The sequence below is a fragment of the Magnolia sinica genome, chromosome 12 (assembly GCF_029962835.1).
Source record: "Magnolia sinica isolate HGM2019 chromosome 12, MsV1, whole genome shotgun sequence".
Lineage (NCBI taxonomy): Eukaryota > Viridiplantae > Streptophyta > Magnoliopsida > Magnoliales > Magnoliaceae > Magnolia > Magnolia sinica.
The window spans coordinates 5,572,517-5,596,067 of NC_080584.1; the positions used below are offsets into that span (position 1 = coordinate 5,572,517).

Below are 23,551 nucleotides of genomic sequence, written 5' to 3' on the forward strand. Positions count from 1 at the left end.
TTGCTGAGTCACTGAATAGGGGGGAAAAAAATAAATAAATAAAAGAATGAAAGATTAGGCATTTTGTCGGGTGACAAACCACTGCCTAGTCATAAATGATGGGATTTAAGCAATTCCATCCCATGTAATCCCATCCAATTCATGGGCCAAACACACCCTAATCAATTGAATACAAGAGGGCGTGCTGGTCTAGAGGACTCAATGTTGACACAATTAAAAAATGAAATGACAAGTGGCACCAACCCTACATCACCGCAGGGGTGAGTAGGTTTCTCTCCTACCGCAGACCGTTAAGCGTTTAAGGGTAATCAGAGAAGGTACCACCCTTCATGTAGTCTCTCAAGAACGTGAGGTATCTTATTTTTAACGGACACCATACAATAACCACAATTTCTTGTTGTGTGGACCATTTAAAATTTATATACGCTTAATTTTTGGTACCTAGACTTAGAATAAGCTGGCAAAATATAAGAACCGTGCGGATATAGAATGCATATATACATCAAGGTAGGACTAAGGTCAGAGTCCACCGAATGATCTTGAAAAATTGGACGGTATAGATATAACACATATATAATAGTGGAGCCCACAGAACTTAATAATAAAAAACACAGCACCAAAGTCCGTGGTGTGTGGCACACCACACAATCTCTTCAGAAAAGTCATCTTTCTTCATTTCTGTCCTGTCAATTTTACCACGCGGCCCGTAGACACGGTCCATGCAGGTGACGAACGTGTGAGGGAGCAGATTATATGTGGGCCTAGCCTCACCCAACACGGCGGGCTTAGCCGTGGGACTCACCTTGATGTGTGTATTGTATATTAACACAGTCAACCTCTTTTTTTTTAAAAAACCGGAATGAGCTCATAAGCAAAGAAAATTCAAATCATAAGCAGATCATACCAAAGGAAATAGGGTGATTGAACACCCACCGTAGGACCTACCTTGATGGGTGTATTGTATATTAACATAGTCAATCTTCTTTTTAAGCGGATCATACCGTGGGACCCACCTTGATAGGTGTATTGTTTATTAACACAGTCAATCTTCTTTTTTCTTTTTTTCTTTATTTCTTTTTTTTTTTAAAGGAATGAGCTCAAAGGCAAAGAAATTCCAAATCATAAGCCGATCATATCAAAGGAAATGGGGTGATTGAACACCCAACAAGGGACCCACCTTGATGGGTGTATTGTATATTAACACAGTCAATCCTCTTTTTTTTTTTTTTTAAAGCTGGAATGAGCTTAAAGGCAAAGAAAATCCAAATCATAAGCAGATCATACCAAAGGAAATGGGGTGATTGAAAACCCACCGTGGGACCCACCTTGATGGGTGTATTGTATATTAACACAATCAATCCTCTTTTTAAGCAGTTCATCCCGTGGGACCTACCTTGATCGGTGTATTGTATATTAACACAGTCAATCCTCTTTTTCTTTTTTTTCATTCTTTTTTTATTCCTTTTATTTTTTATTTTTATTTTATAGGAATGAACTCAAAGGCAAAGAAAATCCAAATCATAAGCAGATCATACCAAAGGAAATGGGGCCGTGGGACCCACCTTGATAGGTGTACTGTATATTAACACAGTTAATTTTTATTTTTTTTAAAAGCTAGAATGAGCTCAAAGGCAAAGAAAATCCAAATCATAAGCAGATCTTACCAAAGGAAATGGGGTGATTGAACACCCACCATGGGACTCACCTTGATGGGTGTATTGTATATTAACACAATCAATCCTCTTTTTAAGCAGATCATACCATGGGACCCACCTTGATAGGTGTATTGTATATTAACACAATCAATCCTCTTTTTAAGCAGATCATACCATGGGACCCACCTTGATAGGTGTATTATATATTAACACAATCAATCCTCTTTTCCTTTTTTTTTTAAATTTTATTATTATTTAATAGGAATGACCTCAAAGGCAAAGAAAATCCAAATCATAAGCAGATCATACCAAAGAAAATGGGGTGATTGAACACCCACTGTGGGACCCACCTTGATGGGTGTATTGTATATTAACATAGTCAATCCTCTTTTTTTTAGCTGAAATGAGCTCAAAGGCAAAGAAAATCCAAATCATAAGCAGATCATACCAAAGAAAATGGGGTGATTGAACACCCACTGTGGGACCCACCTTGATGGGTGTATTGTATATTAACATAGTCAATCCTCTTTTTTTTAGCTGAAATGAGCTCAAAGGCAAAGAAAATCCAAATCGTAAGCCGATCATACCAAAGGAAATAGGGTGATTGAACACCCACCGTGGGACCCACCTTGATGGGTGTGTTGTGTATTAACACAGTTAGGGGTGTACATCAAGTCGAACTAAGTCGAGCTTGGCTCGGCCACTAGCTGACCTCAGCTTGAACTTGGGTTGGCTCGGTCCTCAAGCTTGATTGGCCAGCTCAGCTCGGTTTGGTCGATAGCTCGGGCCGAGTTTGAGCCAAGATCGAGCCGAGTTCGCCATTGAGACATTTCCACAAACATCTAAATTGCAACTTCAAAATCTCACTGTTTTACAAATAGAGGCAATGGCTTTACAGGTAGTTTATCAAACACCTTCTAAGTAACATAAAAACTAAGAAAAACAAAGAGAAAAAAGGGTAATTGTTTCATGTACATACCTTCCTTGCCACCAACCACATTTCGTTGAGTTATTTTATCAAATAGTTGGTGAGCAACATCAATGGCAAAGTAACCGAGTCACCGAATTGGTTCAATCCGAGTTCGATTCGAGCTAGATTTGATCCGAGTCGATTCGAGTTGGGGCCTGCTCAAACTTGGCTCGAACTCACTTTCGAGCTCAAAAAATCAGCTCGACTCGGCTCAAACTCAGCTTCGAACCGAGTTGAATCGAGCTTTTTCGAGTTGAGTCGAGCTAGTTCAGTTGGTGTACACCCTTAAACACAGTCAATCCTCTTTTTAAGCGGATCATACCGTGGGACCCACCTTGATAGGTGTATTATATATTAACACAGTTAATCCTCTTTTTTTAGCTGGAATGAGCTCAAAGGCAAAGAAAATCCAAACCATAAGCAGATCATACCAAAGGATATGGGGCGATTGAACACCCACCATTAAAAACATCCTAAGACCCATTGTAATGTTTTGTAATATATACTTACTGTCCAAACCCATTAATAAAAGTATATAAAACTGGCCAAAGGGAAATAACAAATATGAGCTTGATCCAAAACTTTTGTGGCCCAACTAATTTTAATGGTCCATATCTATTGTGTCCTATCATGTAGTCCACTTGAGATTTGAATTGCTTCATTTTTTAGCTCATGCCCTAAAATAAGTTGACAAGATGGAATGACGGCGTGGATATACAATACATGAATTAAAGTGGGGCCCACCAATTAATTGAATCATTTGGTGGACCACACTTGCAAGTTTAACATAAACTGCTTTTTGTCTATTAATTTTTAGCCATCCATTTATTGGTTGGCGTATATGATTAGTGGACCGACTTGATATACTGGCAAAGGCACGTTATAACTGTAGTCCCCACCTGATGAATGGCTCGTGTTTGACGATTTCTCAATTGAAAATCTCTCTTCCCCCTCGTGCATAACACGTCACCGCCACCTGGTTAGGTGTAGATTGGACACGTGTCCAGACATGTATGGTTGAACGAAGGCAGCCCTAGTCCAATGAAATATAAAGCTTTCGATTCAAGATTTCTGTTTCACGTGAAACAGAGCAGATAACCTTGTTACATGACAGGCCTCATCGTCGACTGACCCGAGGTGGACCCCACAACATAGCATATGCAAGATGAACTCTCTCTCTCTCTCTCTTCAAATATATATATATATATATATAAAATTTACTACGAATGAAGTTGTTTAACATTTTAATGGGTGCATCCTAATCATCCATATCCCACCACTATTACAAGGCATAGAGTCTGAATCAGTAAATCTTAATTATTAAATATCTGTTAAGAATAGTTTTAAATAAATTAATGATTAAACTAAAAGTTAATGGCTAAAAACTTATGATTACCTAAATTGAAAATTTAAATTTGTTGGGTAGCATTTAAAACACCTGATGGATGGTCTAAATTATAAGATTAGTTTACACACTGATATATTGGGTGGATTCAGTAGATCTTTTATTGGATCATGTATATATCAATGTTCCTGATAAAAAATACTTAGCTACACCTAATACGTATTTTTGGGTACAGAGAATTTGATGGAGCTGGTGTAATTACAAGTCTTTTCTAATATGAGCATTATGGGTCTCCCGATCTAAATACATGCTAATACTCCTGCTAATATAAGTGATTAATCATTCATGGATTACTTAGATATTTATGTGAGGTTTGGAGTAGGTAAGCCAACATCAAGGCAGCTTTGATTGTGGAGAGTGTCCCTCCAAACACCATGTCATTCTCCTCACACAAGATAACCACTGTCTAAATATAGTAGCCTGGTTTAAGACCATGACACTGAAATCTATGAACCACCACACTTCATCGGCCAACAGCCGTTGTGTCGAATCTCATATGCTTAAGGACAATCTTAGGTAACCCTGTCAAATCTGTGATTTACCAAAAAACAAAAAAAACCCAAACAAACAAACAAACATGTTCCTATGGGCCAAAAGAATTAATGAATAATCCATGTATAAAACTAGGTCAATAAGCAATCAAAATTTAGTTTTATAGGACACAACTCCAACACTGTATAATGGTGTCAATAAGCTATGTTTCTACCATCAGGCCTCAGAAGTGACCCTAGCCTTTGACTTTTAGAGTTGAATGAGAGACAAAATACATAAATAAATAAATAAAAATAAAAAAATCTTCTTTTAGATGTTCAAAGTTTATCTAAAGACAGTGATGGTTGGCATAATTGCCGGATCTCAAACAGGCACTATTTCAACAATCAAACTATTAAACATTTAGGTCCCAATAAGAAGTGACACTCCTTGGATTCTGAGTTGCGAATAGAAAATTATTCTTTCCATCGAACTTATCCACTTTAAATTTTATATTTGACATCTTTGTAGCCATTACCTACCTTTAATGGCCACCAAATTGCTATTTGAAAGTGTATAAATTAAAAGACTGCAAACCAACCAAAATCAAATCAGAGCTCCAATACTAATTATTATTGTGTAAAACTAGCCAACCTATGATTGATGCAAGCAACACAAAAGCCCACAATGAAAGAGAGCCAAAACGAAAGCGAAGATAAGATACAAAAGTTATGTGCTTTAACAATATACCTATATTTACACAGGTTCATAGGTTTTCTTAGCTCTCTCTCTCCCCCACTAATTCCTTTATATAAAAAATCTCTCTTAGAAATTTTCAAAGATATACCTTTCTTTATTGCGTAGGAGACACTTCTAGAGAGTCATGACAAAGGTTCAAAGAAACTAGGACCTCCACCTGTATAGAAAAATATGAATGGGTGAACTGTCTCTCGGTATGGTATATGTATATGCATGAGCAGTGCCACTACCTTTAATATGACCCGTTGGTGCATTAGGAAAGTTGTATGTCCATCTATACTGTTGTATGTGAGTACATTTCTCTTCTTCTAGGTTCTTTAGAGATGTGGTACGTGCATAAGTCTTGGCATCTCCAAAATTGATAAAGGAGGTTTGTTGCATCCATCAAGCGGCCCAGTGGTTTAAAAAGGTTTTTTTAAAAAGTATGTGGAGGACATGTGTATTGCATGTGGGTCATTAATAATGGTGTATTTCATTTTACGATATAAGCCCAAAAATGAGGTAGATCTGAATCTCAAGTAGACTACACAGTAGGGATCAAATGCTCACCATTAAAAACTTCTAGGGAGCTGCAAAAGTTTTTGATCGATGGTGATATTTTCACTTCCCTTCATCCAAGTCTATGCAACCTTATGAAAAGGTTAGATAGCAAGTCAACATCTAAGTCGACCCTAGGAAAGTTGAGCTTCATAATTATCACTGCTTCTTCTTTTGGTATGGTCCACTTGAAACTTGGATTTGCCTCATTTTTGAGCTTATACCCTCTAATTATATGACAAATTAGATGGACGGTTTTGACAAAACTCATAAATCATGGTGGGTCCATCAGAGGTCCGCTTGCTCCAAGCACAAGAGAACAGGGTGGTACCCAGTCTGCCTCCAAATTAAGGGCTTATTTAGTTTTCTAATTATAATAGTAAATGGATGCATATGGGTAATGATTATTTCACTTAGGGCTTGTTTGATTTTTCAATTCACTGGTAAATACCATGTAAATATGTAATAATTATTTTCTCTGTATTTACCTCACTCTTTTCCATGTTTGATTTGACCACATGCATTTTTGACACAAAAATGGAGAACGCCATAACATATTTGTGGGTCCCACTGTAATGCGTATTGCTTATCCACACCATTCATATATTATGCCTGATGAATTTATGGCATGAGCCAAAAAAATGAGGCATATTGAAAGCTCAAGTGGACCACGCCATTGGAAAAAGGGAATTGAACACTTACCATTAAAAACCTTTCACGGCCACTGTTTCTTTTTGTGTGGGTCATTTGAGTGTTCAATCTGCCTCATTTTAAAGCATGCTTTAGGCTCTTGCCTTAAAATATTGTGTTAAAACGGCTGCATGGAATGAATATATCATATTCATCACCTTGGGGTCCACAAATTTAAAATAATTCTTTGAACCGATTTCCAAGGTAGAAAGTCAGATGGATTTTCAAACCGGTGAAATGGTAATAATTACACATTTCAAGGGTATTTACACAGGCATTGAAAAATCAAACACACCCTTATATTTGACTGTGATGATGATTTTGCTAAAAATGATAGTTGTATATTGTGGAAATGTATTGATTATAATGTACTTTACCTAACCCTTTAGAAGTGTATTTGTCTCTCGATTTACAAGCTATAATTTATATCTAAACAAACACAAAAAAATGATAATGATGGCTCATTTACTTTGCATTTGGTGGAAATTGGAAAACCTAATAGGCCCTAAAGAATAAAAGTGAAAAGTAAAAGTACTATTAAAACATATCTTAAAGTTTGAATAAATTCATTTTTATCTAAATTTAATTAAATTTTAAAACCACTTATTAACTTATAATAATAAAAAAATATATATATATCTTATTTTATTTTCAGTGATGGTTAGAAAAATGTCAAACACGTAAAATATCAAGAGAAAATATTCCAACAAATTCTCGTGCGGAGAAAACGATGTATGTCCCATACGGGGGTTCATATAAATTCTATACCTTTATATATTAAATTAATTAAACTGTCTCCATGTTTCACACACAATTTAGATAGTCTGCGTTTAAAAAATCAGAATGGTGGATCACTCAAATAATTATCGGACAAAACATAAGTATCTAACACAGATCCACTGAATTTGGACCGTTGGATTTTTATTTATTTTTTTCCATTTCAGTTGTTTGATAAGAGTGCACCCATCAATCCAAACGCAACTTGAATCTTGGTACTTGAATCAGGCTGGAATCATGTCCAACACCTGTTTTATGCAGACACTCAGGGTATGCGGGACCCACTATGATGTAAAAGTAAATCCATTCAATCCATCGGGTGATCAAAACCATTATTTCAACCTATATACAAATGATCAGTGGCCCATAAAATTCCCATGGGCCACAGCAATAATAAAATTTTAGATTTTCTCATAAAACCATAATTCTAAAACACCGTGAATCAGAATTGAAACTCAACGAGTCAACTCAACTGGTCTAGAAATGAGTCAAGTCACTATTTTACTGTGAAACTTTCTTGTGAGCTCCACTGAACCATAATTTATTAGAAAATCTAACCAATCGGTCAGTGAACGAAAAAAAAAAATCATATTTAATGGTTGAACTGAGATTTTTATTTTCATCCGAGTAAGATGGAAAACTCAGGCTGGTAGGCTGATCATGTGGCCACAAATGTTATTCTGTCTTCAAGAGTTGATAGGCCTGATTTTTGAGCCACGCTGTGATTCAGTTTGGACACAGCTTACGAATGTAATCCAATCTGACCATCAGATCCGTAACCCAATTTTAGATGCCTGGCTCAAAATTCAGATGTCGTGTACATCTATGCATATGTGACTCTCGGGTAGATTACATGATTGGAAATAATTTATAGGGCACCCTCCAAACTATTTCCGTCCTGTGTAGCCCACTTGAATCATGGGTTCTCCTAATTTTTGGGCCTAGATGGTTCAAATGGATTTCACATAACCTCACAGTGGACCCATAAAAAATCAAAATTGGACACTTCTCCTGATTGTTTACTCTGGTGTGGCCCATTTGAATGACAAGTTAGCCTGATTTTTGGCATTGAGCCTAATGTTGGATTATGTATCTAATGTTCATAGTGGATCACACACACACACACACATATATATATATATCACAGTGGGCTCAGGCTGGTCAGAAAGTTGGGAGACAGCCATGGCTGATTTTTGGTAGGGCCCACTGTGATGTGTACCTGAAATTCACTCCAACCGTTGAATGTATAACCACACGTCACTGACAGGGACAAAGAAATCTGGCTGACTTATGATGAACTAAATAAGAATTTTCATCCACCATCCATAGGCCACAGAAATATTTCCTAAATATGAAAAGTCAAAGATGTTTTTGAAAATTCCCTTTTATTAACGAAATTTAACCCAAAATTTCTCTCCACAAATGATTTTTAAACATGAATAAATTTCTAAAAATATACTTTGCCTTTTGATATTTAAAAGTTGTGGTGATAAGGTTGGAAAAGGTTCCTTTGCCTTTTACTTGTTGAACACGGCCATGCATGTATTTCCACACAAATCCCAAAACAAAGCACTCTAGCTGTGAACAACAACTCTTATAATTCTCATAAAATGGTGAAAATGATGCACGGTTTTGGATTTGCCATAAGTATCAGATAAGTGGGTCCATTAAAATTAAGGTTGCAAGAAGAAGTCGCATCTCTGATGTAGTGTCCTAGTCAATCGTGTTTCTGATCATAGGTCCCTTTTTTTTAGAAAAATCTGAACCGTCCACCATTTCCTCACATGATCTTAGGGCTTGGATACAATAATGATCCAAATCTGAAACTCAGGCAAGCCACACAGCAGGTAAGAGTGCACGTTGAAGCCAAGCCCTTCAAATCGCTGCGACCCCATATATGGCTCAGTGGTAGACTCACGAGAGTTTCGATATGGGTCACGGGTTCGAGCACCCATTGTGGTGTGAGTGCGTGCGCGTGTGGGTTGTAATTACATTTAACCCACTAACAACGACACTTTGAAGGGTTGGAAATATCATTTAAGGGTTTGGATGACTTAAAAGCCCACATCATAAAATGAGCTGGTGAAAATGGTGGATGGTTCGGATTTACAACAAACATTACAAAGGTAGGCCCACCAAAATTAATGGTTGCATGAAAACGTCATTGGTGGAGAGTTGTGTGAGATGTCCTGCCTCATCCCATTCATTGCAAAAGATCCAAGCTATCTACCATTCTCTTCACATGATTTTAGGGCTTGGGCCAAAAAATGATCCAAACCTGAAGCTTAGGTGGGCCACACCGTAGCAGATGACAGTCTATATTGAACCCAGACCTTTCAAACCTTCATGGTACCACAAAAATTTTAGATCAGGGATTACATTAGAAAACCACTGGGAATGATATTCTAATATGATTGGGAACACTGCTTTAATGGTTTAATTGACATAAAAGCTTAAAGAATGACCATTGATAGTTTCTATGACATTAAACCAAGGACCCACTCTTCTGATGAACGGCTCATATTTATCACAAGTATCAAGAAGGTTGGCTGTACCTTACTTCCTGAACTTTTTGAAAGTAGGGCAAAGAGTCCACAGCTTAAAATGAGACGATGAAAATGATGAATGGCTCGTATTTATGACAAGTATCAAGAAGGTCGGCCCCACCTTATTCCCTGAACTTTTTGAAAGTACAGCAAAGAATCCACAGTTTAAAATGAGATGATGAAAATGATGAATGGCTCATATTTATGACAAGTATTAAGAAGGTTGGCCTCACCTTCCTGAACTTTTTGAAAGTACCACAAAGCGCCCTTAAAACGAGATGATGAAAATGATGAATGGCTCGTATTTATAACAAGTATCAAGAAGGTCAGCCTCACCTTCCTGAACTTTTTTGAAGTACCACAAAGAGCCCACAGCTTAAACTGAGATGATGAAAATGATGAATGGCTCATATTCATGACAAGTATCAATAAGGCCGGCCTCACCCAACTTCCCAAACCTTTTGAAAGCAATGCAAAGAAAGTTTTCAGATAAAAAAGAGGAGTTATTTCATCCATCAATACCAAAATACTCCGGTCAAAGTGTACAATAGACTTGAAGAAATAGTTTAAAAGCAATAGCGGCTTTAAAAAAATCTCCTTCAATATATTGAAATGCTCAGGTCTCACAAGAACTTGTGAGCACATTTTGATATGTGATGTGGCACCTCATGCGCATAGAGCCCAACTTTGCCTCTCTTTACCATGGCTCATCAGAATTTTTTATCAACCTGAAAGTTGGGCTTAGGAGTTTTATGGGGGTGGCGCATCACATGAATCATTTGAATTTTGTGCGCATGAGACGTGTGCAAAGGTGTGAACATGTGATCATGACTCTCTCTCTCTCTCTCTCTCTCTCTCTCTCTCTCTCTCTCTCTCTCTCTCTATATATATATATATATATATATATATATAGGAAAGTGATTTGATCTGGACACTTTCTTGATCATTAGACTTCAGTCTTCTTTTGATAACCAACTCTGCTTGTCTTTCTCCTTTAACCAGTACCAAATTGAAATTCGTATTTTTGTTTATCCCATTCTCTCATCCTTCCTTTAAACCCAAACCAGACCATATGGGCACTTGATTTCAAGATTTGTGTTGAAACAGAGTCAGTTTGCCACTGAGCCGTGGAGCCAGACCCTTCTATTATCTTACTTGAAGATATTAAATTCACGGAGAAATTTTGTTAATCTTGTTATGCGGGGTTAAAGCCAGTTCCCTTGGTAATTATTATGCGTATGTGAGGCAGTTCAGATTCATGTACTTCATATGGCTACAAATGGTAAGGAACTAAATTCGAGCTCATTTGATTTAATAATATTGCAATCAGTTGTGGAGAGGTGGGCCACCAGTCATAATTCACATCATGTGAGATTGGTGGTCCATATTTAGCGTAGGCAGTTAAGTGCGAAGATTCCACTTTTTACATGTACATGTGATACGTATATTATAGGGGATGTGTAGAAGACATTTCACCATAAATTGTAAATATCAAAAGACATTCATGATGCTGGGAAGGATGTGTAGAGTTCGAGCGCTGCCTTCCTCATGGATAACTACTCAGAATCCAGGAAGCTTAATTCTCTGTACTCCTAGAGATGCTTTAAATCTACAAGAAAAAATATAAATTAATTCTAAAAAATTCAAAATAACTTTATTGATTGATAATTGTCTACTCTCCATGTGTCCCTATTACACCATTAATATAGATTTTAAAAAAAAAAAAAAAACTAAAATTCGTAATTATCAAAATTTTAACCATAATAAAAATTATAATTCTAATAAAATTCTTCTAAAGCCTAATTTCTAAAAATAAAATTTTCAAATAAAATTTAAATAAAAGAGTCCTATTACAAGTTATTTCTTAAAAAGAAGAAAAATCTAAAACTCTAATATATATGTGTGTGTGTGTATATATATATATATATTAAAAATAGTAATTTTTCTTAAAAAATTGTTTTTTAACTGAAACCGCGCATTTTCTTACGAAATGGATAGATGTGGATCAATTCACCTTGGATGACCCATTTCAGTAAAGATTGATAGGTTATGCATCCTATAATGATACCTGGATCAAAAGTTACGGTCCATTTATGGTTCAGTCCACCTTCTTTTGAACCAACTATGCTAGGAATGTATACATCAATTCATTGGGCGAATCATATTGAGAAGATAAAGTGCAATGCACCATCGCACCAAGTGAATGATGGGATGGTGTATGTGTATGTATAGACATCTATGTTCCACACCATTCATCTATACAGATACTACTCTATATAGTCATCAGATATACCTAGCAAGACCTTACCTTATGATTTCCGGTAAGGCTGGTGAATAGGAAGTAATTTGTAATATATGTTGCCCATCATACGAAAATCCAAGCTGTGCATGGTGAAGGAGTGTGACTTGGTTGCAACTCTGGAGCCAGCTATGGGGTGAGACCCTGACTGTAGGGCTCACCTGGAGGCTTATTTTAGGGCATGGTCCCAAGAAAATGGAGTAGATACAAATTGAAAGTGGACCAACTGTGATTATTGATCATTAAAAAAAAATTCTAGGACATAAAAGTTTGGATCAAGCTCATATTTGTTTTTTGTTTCTCTCTTTCATCTAGGTGGGCATGACCTTATCAATAGGCTGGATGGTCAATAAAACATTACAGTAGATCTTAGGAAGTTTTTAGTGATTGGCATTCAATAACCACAATTTCTTATTTTGTGGTCCATTTAAAATTTATATTTGCTTCGTTTTTGGTACCATGCCTTAGAATAAGCTGGAAAAACAGATGGACCGTGTGGATATACAGTGCATACAACAAGTTGGGCCTAAGGTCAGAGTCCCACTCACAAGAGCAGATTAGCTGGATCCATGCTTTGTGGGCCCACCATGATGTATGTGTTTCATCCATGTTGTCCATCTATTTTTCTAAATAATTTTATGATATGAGCTCAAAACTGAAGTATATACCAATCTTAGGTGGACCACATCATAGGAAACATTGTTGATTGAATGTCCAACACTAAGAACTTCTTGGGGGCCATAAAAGTTTTGGATCAAGCTGATCTCTGATTTTTATTTTTATTTTTCCCTTCATCTATTACTATATGACCTAATTAACAGATTGGATGTCAAATAAACAGTACAGTGGGCCTTATGAGGATTTTAATGGTGGACATTTAATCACCAGTGTTTGCCAGTGCTGTGATCCACCTGAGATTTATACCCTCAATTTTTGGGATTAAAACCTAAAATGATATGTAAAAATGGATGGATGGCATGGATAAAACACATACATCATAGTAGGGCCCACATAGCACCTACCACTAGCCACCAGGCTGGTGGCAGCGACACTAGCCAAACCGCGTCCCCCGCTCGTGTACCTGGGTCGAGTCGCAGGCAAGTTGCTCGATGACTGGCATATATGATGGGTAAGTGGCCCAATCCAGCACGGAGGCGGATTAGCTACTGAACCCGACAGTAGCGAGTCTGGCTTAAGAAGTGATGTCAGCACATTCTTTGTGCCCCCATCAGGACATCATGATGTATGTGTTGTATCCGTACACCATATATCCACTTAGAGAAATACTTTTAGGTCATGAGCCAAAGAATAAGACTCAAGTGAATCCCACCACAGAAAATAGTGGGAACAGTAACACCCACAGTTGAAACCCTCCTACGGCCCACCATGATGCTTATTTGAGATCCAACTTGTTTATAAGTTGACACAGACATGAAATAAGGAAAAATGCAAATATTAACTTGATCAAAAATTCCTATAGCTCAAAGAAGTTTTTAATGGTAGGTGTTCAATCTCAATTGTTTTCCACGGTGGAATTTACTTGAGATTTAGATCTACTTCATTCTTTGACTCATGATCTAAAATGAAATCTTTAAATGAATGAACAGCGTGGATACATTACATACTTCATGGTAGGGGCCAGACTTCAGTAGCTAATCCGACTCCCTCCAGCAGAGTATCACATCACTGTGGGGATTACATGGAAAAGAGTAAATCATCGTGCATTTAACATTAATTAATTATGCATTTAAGACAATCCAAGCTGCTACTAGTCGTTGGTCGTTACTCACTTTTTAATTTTTTAAATTTTAATTATTTATTTATTTTCCTAAACGAGAGAAGGATGGTACACGTTATATACACGTATCCATACATCTTGGGAGATCTTTTTATATCATATATTTAAAACGAAGGCAATAACAAAGCTTAAGTGGACCACAGAAAGAAGTGGTGATTGGATGCCTATATTTGAAAACTTGTTGGGGACAACAGATTAATATATCAAGCTGATATTTTCATTTTTTCTTTATTCAAGTCCATATGACCTTATGAGAAGTTGAATGGTAAATAAATATCATGTTTAGCTGTAGGATGTTTTCAACGGTGGTCGTCACTATCCTTCATTGTTTTCTGTGATGTGGTCCACTTGATATTTGGATCCGGATCAGTTTTCTCTTCTATGTCCTAAAATGATGTCAAAAAATTAATGGACGGTATGGATATAACATTTACACAATGATAGGGTCCACAGAACTTAATGATATCAACTAGGCACCAAAGTCGATGTTGCGTGGCACACCACGCAATCCCTTCCCAAAAGACCTCTTTCTTGATTCCAGACCTGTCAATTTTTCTACGTGGCCGGTAGACAACCGTCCATGCACCTGACGGAACGTGTGAGGGAAGCAGATTCGGTGCAGCCCCGGCCTCACCCAATACGGTGCCGGCTTAACCGTGGGACCCACCTTGATGCGTGTATTATATATTTACACTGTCAAAGAAGATCCAGATCTCAGGGAGATCATATCAAAAGAAATGGCTGTGATTGAACGGTGGAAATGGCTGTGATTGAACACCCACCGTTAAAAAATTCTTAAGACCCATTGTAATGTTTTGTAATGTATACTTGAAATCCAACCCATTAATAAAATTATATAAATCTGGATAAAGGGAGAAAATAAATATCAGATTGATCCAAAACTTTTATATAAACCCATCATAATTTTAATGGTCAATCCCTATTGTATAATGTGGTACTGTCCACCTGAGATTTGAATCCACCTTATTTTTTAGCTCATGCATTAAAATGAGTTTGAATGATGGCTTGAATATACAATATATGTGTTAACCAAAGCCTCACGTTCAAGATGGTAACTGGGTAATGCAAGGCGCACCTAATTATTACAAGTTACAACTGGCACCAAGTAGCCCAAGCCATATGACATCTGCCATGATGTACATGTTTTATCTATACCGTTCAACTGATTTTTAAGATCATTTAAGAGTATAAGGCAAAACATTTAAGCATATCCAAATCTAAAGGGGACCACACCATACGAATTAGTGGGGATTGACCACCTACGATTGAAAATTTCTTAGGGACTATGGAAGTTTTGGATCTAGCTGATATTTGCGTTTTCCCTTCATCTATGTCTATGTGACCTTGTGTACAGGTTGGATGACAAACAAACACTAATGTCAGTCTCAATAAGGTTTCAACGGTGGACGTTACTCTCCATGTTTTCTATTATATGGTCCACTTGAGCTCATAAATATCCTTTAATTTTAGGCATATGCCCTTAAATGAGCTAAAAAAAAACAGATGGACGGTGTGGATTATCACGGTGGGCCCCAGTGAGTTTACTCCAGCGTTGTGAATTCCTCGCTCCACAATCCGCGTTGCCGCAAGGAAAATTAAAAACTGAAAACGGCTCGTTTTTAAAAAAATGGCGGGTGGGTCTGCTACAGAAAATCCGCTAATGGAGAGTAAAGCGGTTTTCTTGAAACCGAGGCGTGATGCTCAAGCAAGTTCCTTCACCCAGAGCAGCTCTCAAGTTCAACCGGTTGGACCTAAGTTATGGTCCACCCAGATGATAAATTCCCATATTTTAAGTCTATTTGACATCCAACCCATTAAATAGATTGGACCTACCATGAATATAGATTTTTACAAATATCAGGTCTAACGCTAATGAATTATGCCACACAATAGAAAATAATGTCTAAGCCATTGAAAAATTGAAAAATACAACTGTAGACTATTTCATGAACGAAATGAGTAATGGTTGCTGGAAGTGATACTTGTAGTTGGCGTAGATGTTGAATGCAAACAAATGTGAAGTTATCAGCTGGGTGGCCTATAACGAATGATCTAACGGTTTGGACCTGAGACCTTGTTCTTCACAGCACGAAAAGCAGACGCGAAGCGCACGAAGGTGGAGCGCAGTAAGATTTCAACGGTTGAAATTTCTTTCCCTAATTTTCCCTCTTGATTGCCCACTTGAGTTTTTTTATCTGCCTCATTTTTGGTCATATGTTTTAAAATAAGCTAGCCAAAAGGATGGACGGAATGGATTTCTCACATAAATTTCATTGGGCCCTACCCAACATCCTTGCCCAGGAACTTTATGCCGAAGGCCTTTCCAGAAATATGCTAAAGCCTTCCGGAGGAAATTCCCTAGAAAGGACGGTGGGTGGCGCCCACTGAGATATTTTTGAGAAATCTACTCCGTTCATCCGTTTGGGATCTCATTTTAGAACGTGAGACCAAAAATAATATATACTAAATACTCAAATGGGCCACACAAGAGGAAACAGTGGAAATTCAGTGAGCACCGTTGAAGAATTCTTATAGCCATAAAAACTAAGTTTTTGGTGCTCTCACTTCATCCCATTAGGTAATGACCTTATAAACGGTTTGGATAGCATAAAAACATCAATGTGGAGCCCATGAAGGCTTCAACGGTAGAAATTTCTTTCTCTAATATTATCTCTCGCGTGACCTTGAGTTTTTTTTTTGTCAATCTCATTTTTTGGATAACGTTATGAAATGAGTTCTAAAAACAGATGGACGGATCGGATTTCTAACATACATTGAGTGTTTTATCCACCTGTTCATTAATTTTTTCTAGATTATTTTAGGGTATAAGCACATTATCCATGCCTGAAGTGGACTACCGAGTAGGGATTAAACGCCGGCCATTAAAAAGTGAACGAGCCTTTGAAAAAAAAAAAAAAACAGTGGAGATTGAATGCTTACCGTTGAAACCTTTGCAGGGCCAACCGTGATGTTTATTTTCCATCCAACCTGTTCATAATGTCACATAAACCCGGATGAAGGGAGTAGATAAATATCAACTTGATCCAAAAAATAATGTGTCCCCTAAAAACTGCTATATAGTAGGCGTTCAATCCTCATTACTTCTTATGTGGTCCACTTGATCCTTCAATCTTACTAATGTTTGGGATAATTTCATAAAATAATTTTTCTGAATGTATGGACGGCGTGGATAAAACACTTACATTATAACGGGCCCCACATTTCTCCTTAAAGGACTGTCCGTCTCTACCTAGAGTGTGGCAGTACCCAATCCGCGTCCGTTGCAGCTGTGATTGCCTCTCTACAAAACGGAAGCGGATTGGCTGGTGTACCTCACGCGGCTATGCAGCTGCTGTAGGTACGGGTCGCTCGAAGACAAGCACTTACGCCCCTCGAACTCCGAGTTGTACGAACGGTTCAAGGGAGGTCAAATTCACATATGCCCCACAGTAATGTATTTATTATATCTATACTGTTCATCTATTTTGAGAGATCATTTTAGAGCATTATTCAAAAAATGAATCATATCCAAAGATCATATGTACCACACCACAAATAGCAGCAGAGATAATTTTTTTCACCTGCCTACCATAACGTTTATTTTCCATCCATTCTATTCATTAGGTCAAAAGGACCTGAAAATTTTTTCCTTCCTATTTATCCAAAACTTCTGTGATTCCAAAAAGGTTTCAATGGTAGACGTTCAATCCTCTACCCCTTTTTTCAGTGTGGTCCACTTGATAGTTAGATCTGTAGTATGTTTTTGTTAAAGCCTTAAGACAAGCTCGCGAAATGAATGGACGGTTTGGATATAACAAATAACTCATGATCAGGCCCGCAGAACTTACTGACGTAAATACAGCCGCTATATAGCTGGTGTGAGGTACTTTTGCTCGCCCACTCTCTCTCTCTATTTTTCCAATCCGCTTCCCTGCAAAACCCCCCTCCTCTCTTCTTTGCTCGCCCACCCTCTCTCTCTCTTACGCGCTCCAAGCCTTCTCTGTCTCTCTCTCTCTCTCTCTCTCTCTCTGCGCGCGAAGCTGTCTTTCCTTCGATAAAGGTTCGCTTTGCTCTTGGATATTCCATTGTAGCATTTTCTGGTTTGGGATTCCTGATTTTTCAAATCTCCTGTTTTTTCCCTTTTCAATTCTAGTATTTTTTTTGTTCTGCTTTGATTCTTTTTTCTTTTTTTTTTCTCTGGATTTTTTTTATTGGAATAGTAGATCGAGTGCTTTCTTTGCATTTTCTTGATTTCTGGTAAGATACCGTTCTTACTTGAAATCTGAAAGTTATCTTTGCTACGGCCTGTTTGGCCGGCCGGATGGAACGGCCTGATTTTTCAAATCTCCTGTTTTTGGTGACGCCGGTACCCCCGCCAAATCCGGCTGCTGGAAACCCAAGCTTCGATGGGAAACCGGCTATGCCTCCACCGCCGGGAACGGACATGACCGGAATCTGCTTCAAGTACCAGCTGTGGCTGCAATCGTACCCTCTCGATCGCAACCTCGTCTTCGATTACTTCGCTCTCTCTCCCTTCTACGACTGGACATGCAACAACGAGCAGCTCCGGATGCGATCCATCCATCCCTCAACGATAGACTGAGGAGGACAGCGGGAGTTCAAAGGAGGGATTTTGCGGAAACGGATTGGCTGGTGTACCTCCAGCTATATAGCTGCTGTATTTACGTCAGCAAGTTCTGTGGGTATGATCATGAGGTATGTGTTATATCCAAACCGTCCATACATTTGAGCTCGTCTTAAGGCTTTAGACGAAAACTAAGACAGATCTAACTATCAACTGAACCACCCTGCAAAAAGCAGTGGGGGATTGAACGTCTACCATTGAAACCCTTTTTGGGGTCACAGAAGTTTTGGATCAGTATTAAATTTGTTTTTCCTCTTCATTCAGGTCTTTGTGACCTTATGAACAGATTGGATGGAAAATAAGCCTTATGGTGGGCCCTACGAATTTTGTAACGGTGAAAATCATTATCTCCGCTGCTATTTGTGGTGTGGTGCAGATGATCTTTGGATATGATTCGATTTTTGGATAATGCTCTAAAATGATCTCTAAAAATAGATGAACGGTGTAGGTATAATAAATACATCACTATGAGGCCCATGTAACTTTGATCTCCTTTGAGCCGTTCGTACAACTCGAGCTCGAAGAGCGTCAGTGATCGTCTTAGCACGACACGTACCTACAGCAGCTATATAGCTGGTGTGTGGTACACTAGCCCATCCGCTTCCGGATTTCGCAATCCCTCCGTCCTGAAACCCCCCTGGATGGAATATCACATCTGCTATCCATCGCCGTCCAAACAGAGATGAAATAGGGATAGGAGGGATTTTACAATACTCGTTGTGTGATTTTTAAGAAGTTCCTGTTCTTAATTGAAATCTGAAAGTTATCTTTGCTATGGATTCATTTTTCTTTGATTCTTCTTCTTTTTCTCTTCATCATTTTCATTCTTCAATCCTTTGCAAGAGAGCTTCTCCTTGCTCTGTTTGTATGTAATCTCGTCTTCTTCAAATGAAATTGTATGTATTTTGCTGTATTTTCTTGTTGATCCATGATTTTGAGTCTAAAGGGCAGTTTGGGAGCTTGGATTCCAAATCAAGGTAATGATTCAGTTGTGTTTGGAAGCTTGGATTGGAATCCCCTGTATTCCAAAAATAGTAATGCATTGAAATTATGTAGTTTATTTACAGGAGTTTGAATTTAATTATTAAATTAACTTCAATATCCATAATTAGTGTGCATATGTGATGTTTGATACAATGATTATGATAAACCCACTGAAATATATAAGGTTTGCAGATCTCGTTTTGAATTTGATTTTGTTTTGCTGGTTCCTTGTATAGAAAATCTCTCCACCCAAATTTCCCTTTTTGTAGTGTTCTGTATTTCTGTTTTGCTAAATTGGGAAGTAGAAGTATATCTATTAAGAAAGTCTATTTTGGGGGTGTCCCTCTGCTCTGATATTTTTGAGGTTTTATTCAGGATAGTTTTCAACAGAAAGAATACCAGAGATGGAGGGTCATGATGCAAGCAAGTACACCATGGGGGTTGCTGGGGCCCCTCCATTGGTTGGAGAATCTGCAGACATGAAGCTGGACCAGAAGATGATGTCTGAGGCGTTGGTGATTGTTATCGTGATCGCTGCCATTGGGATTGTCACAGGTCTCCCCGTCGGCCTCCCTCACCATGAATTCTTCTCCATTGCCTATGCTGTGGCGAATTTCGCCACTTTCACATTGGGGATGGGACTTCTTGTGCTCTTCATCGTATTTCCGCAGGTGCCTGTATCAGTCCTCATGGCAAAGAAGCTGGATTGTGTAGCTGCTGGACTGGGTCGTCTTTCACTCAGCCTTAAGAGCAAGTTCATCACAGTGAGGGTTGCAGGGGCCCCTCCATTGGTTGGAGAATCAGCAGACATGAAGCTGGCCCAGAAGATGATGTCTGAGATGTTGGTAATTGTTATTGTGGTTGCTGCGGTTGGGATTGTCACAGGTCTCCCTGTTGGCCTCCCTTACCATGAATTCCTCTCCATTGCTTATGCTGCGGCGAATTTCGCCATTTTCACATTGGGGATGGGACTTCTTGTGCTCTTCATCCTATTTCCTCAGGTGCCTTTATCAGTCTTTGTAGCAAAGAAGTTAGTTGGTGTGGCTGCTGGACTGGATCACCTTTCACTCAGCCTTAAGAGCAAGTTCATCACCATGAGGGCTGCTGGGGCCCCTGCATTGGTTGGAGAGGCCCAGAAGGGGATGTTCATGGTGCCGTTCCTTGTTATTATGGCTGCTGCCATTGGGATTGTTTCAGATCTCCCTGTTGGCCTCCCTCACCATGAAATCCTCTCCATTGCTTATGCTGTAGCCAATTTCATCACTTTCACATTGGGGATGGCCTTTCTTTTCCACTACATTCTATTTCCACAGGTGCCCCTATCATTCATTGTGGCTGCTAGGGCCCTTCCATGGGATGGAGAATTAGCAGATGTGAAGCCGGTCCAGAAGAGGATGTTCAAGGTCTCTTTCCTTGCTATTACCATTGCTTCCATTGTGATTGTTGCAGATCTCCCTGTCAACCTCCCTCACCACGAACTCCTCTCGATTGTCTACACTTTAGCCATTTTTGCCACTTTCGCATTCGGCGTGGCACTTCTTATGCTCTCCATCCTATTTCCGCCATTGCCCATATCGGTTGTTGCGGCAAAGAAGCTGATTTGGGTTGCTCTTGGACTGGTTTACCTTTCGCTTGGCCTTGGAATGGCTATCCATGCCATTTCACTCGGCCTCCCTTGTTAGTTTATCTATGTTGCCCCTTATTAGCTTATACATATGTTGTCCTTCTAACAACCATAAAAGATTCATACACGTGAGCTTGTATTATTTCTACATTTGTACATTTCTCAGTACTTTAAATTGATGGAAAATGAGGAGAAAAGAATCATCCCAAAATGATTCTAAATTCTCTGATTTCCATCCTGTTGCTGCTCTTGATCATAGTTCCTTTATCATGGTTGATTGTTCTTTGTGTATCTTTGTTTTTGTTGTTTCAAATATACAGTATGTAATTTTGTCTGCTGCATTAGATATATGTATTTATATCTATGGGAAAAGCTAAGGTAGGTCACTGACTTCATGGGACTTACTGTGGAAGGGTTGAAGATCCTAAACCTGTTGATGTTGGGCATTTTCTCTATTCATTGACAGCTGAGAACCATTGTTACACCAGTCTGGAAGATTTTCTATATCTTCCATGATTCCAGGGCCCACTAGATAGGCTGTTTGGATGGCCGATCCGCGGGCCTCAGTCCCACGGGCAAATGATTTGTTTGGTGGAAAGCAGACACTAATGCAATGATCCAGAAGTACCAAGTTAGCTCCCAGAGAAGGTCCACCTGTTGATCTGTCCAATCTAGCTTTTCGGCCAAAGCATCAAAGCGAGGGTGCCATATAATGTCACCTGGATATTTTTCGTTTTTAATCATTGATTAGACATCAAGCAATCTAATATTTAGGTAATCAAATAATAGTAATTTTTTGTTCATGATGCAGTTAAACTAGAAAACATGATTTGGACAGTTAAGCTTGAATTGATTTAAACCGGAGGTTCAATTTGTAAGTAATTTCTAAGTGCCTGGATATCCACCGTCACACTCTGCAGTTTGAATGCTCCACAAATCAACATTGCTTTCGCTGTAGACAGAGTATGATCACTGGTGTGATGGATTTTATAGTAAAACATGGAATTTAAAGTTTATTTAAAAAAAAAAAAAAATGGTAATTAATTCTCACATGATGATCTAAATCAGTGCATGTTTCTCAAAATAAAGAAAAACATATATTCTAATCATAACTGTACTATATCATTTAATTATTGTTGCTGCCAATTTTGAATACAGGGAGTTTCGAGTTTAGAGCTTTTGTCTTTATTTTGGTAGTAGCCATATTAAACCAGAGTTGTCTGTGTGAAGGACTCCACACAGGCAGTTCACACAGGCAGGTGTGGATTGTGTGGACCCGAGGGCATGTGGTCATGGCCCTCTCTCTCTCTCTCTCTCTCTCTCTCTCTCTCCCTCTCTCTCTCCATAAGTGATGTTCTAAGAAGGAGCGGTTCTACCTTTGAAATAGGATCACCGACTATGACCATAGGCATGTCTATGTCTGAGGAAAGAAATGTAAGCTTTTAGGAGAATCATTTCTTCCACTCTCTCCATACAAACAAGTAAATAAGACAAAATCCATCCCAACATCATGTCTTCCTCTGATGGAAGGCCCTTTTACATAGAGCCACTGGTCATCATTGCTCATTCCACAACTCAGGTTAATACGAAAAAGAAAATGAAGGATGGGCCTAGATCACAGTCCTAGTCCCCACCAGCTTTCAAAACCATAGCGACTCGTCTGTTGTACGTGGCACATGTGTATGGCAATCTAGACCATCCAAATTGTCAGCTCCATCGTGGAAGAAACATAACCCAAAAATCACACGGATCAAATGGTCTGATTTTGCCTATTCAATTTGGGTGGACGACCTTCTTTTTTTTGTTTTTTTTTCCTGTGATCGTCCATTCTATGGCTAGCGTCCGATATGATAGTTAAAATCATTGGATCCCGGTCACTTCCATGCCACAGCAATTGTTAGGCTGGAAATGTGTCGGGCCCTCTTTTGTGCCTAACGATCCATGGCCATTCAAATTTAAAACTCTAGCTTAGTGGATCATGGCTGATTGCCAAGCCCTACAATCCACACGGTCTGGATCAATGAACAAGTGCACCACATGTGTAAACCAACAGCTCACCGCTGTCTAGGCAAATGATGGACTATGACCATATAGCCATGTCCAAGGAAGAAATGGAACTTTTTGAAGAATCATTTCTTCCACTCCCTCTATATAATCAAGTAAATAAGACAGAATGCATCCCAATATCATGTATTCCTCTGATGAACGGCCCTTCTCCACGGAGCCCACTGATCATCATTGCTCATTACAATCTCAAAGCTAGCTCTGATTAGACGGTCGTGGGGTGCCGAGTTTTTCATGATTTAAGACGCTTTTGTCTAAGACTACCTTTTCCCAATTTGAGAAAAAAACAAAAAAAAAAAAACAAAA

The 23,551-nt window shown here is 38.6% G+C and overlaps 1 protein-coding gene across 2 annotated transcripts; it reads left to right on the top strand.

The window, feature by feature from the left end:
• The first annotated feature begins 17,931 nt into the window (after positions 1–17,931).
• On the top strand, positions 17,932–21,472 carry LOC131220831 (uncharacterized). 2 transcript variants are annotated; one of them, XM_058215679.1, is made up of 2 exons: positions 17,932–17,988; positions 19,933–21,472. In XM_058215679.1, the coding sequence occupies exon 2, from the start codon at positions 19,962–19,964 to the stop codon at positions 21,237–21,239; it is 1,278 nt and encodes a 425-aa protein (XP_058071662.1). In that variant the 5' UTR covers positions 17,932–17,988; positions 19,933–19,961; the 3' UTR covers positions 21,240–21,472. The 2 variants fall into 2 exon arrangements, with proteins under 2 accessions (XP_058071662.1, XP_058071663.1); XM_058215680.1 differs by lacking the exon at positions 17,932–17,988 and adding an exon at positions 18,291–18,644.
• Positions 21,473–23,551: the final 2,079 nt, after the last annotated feature.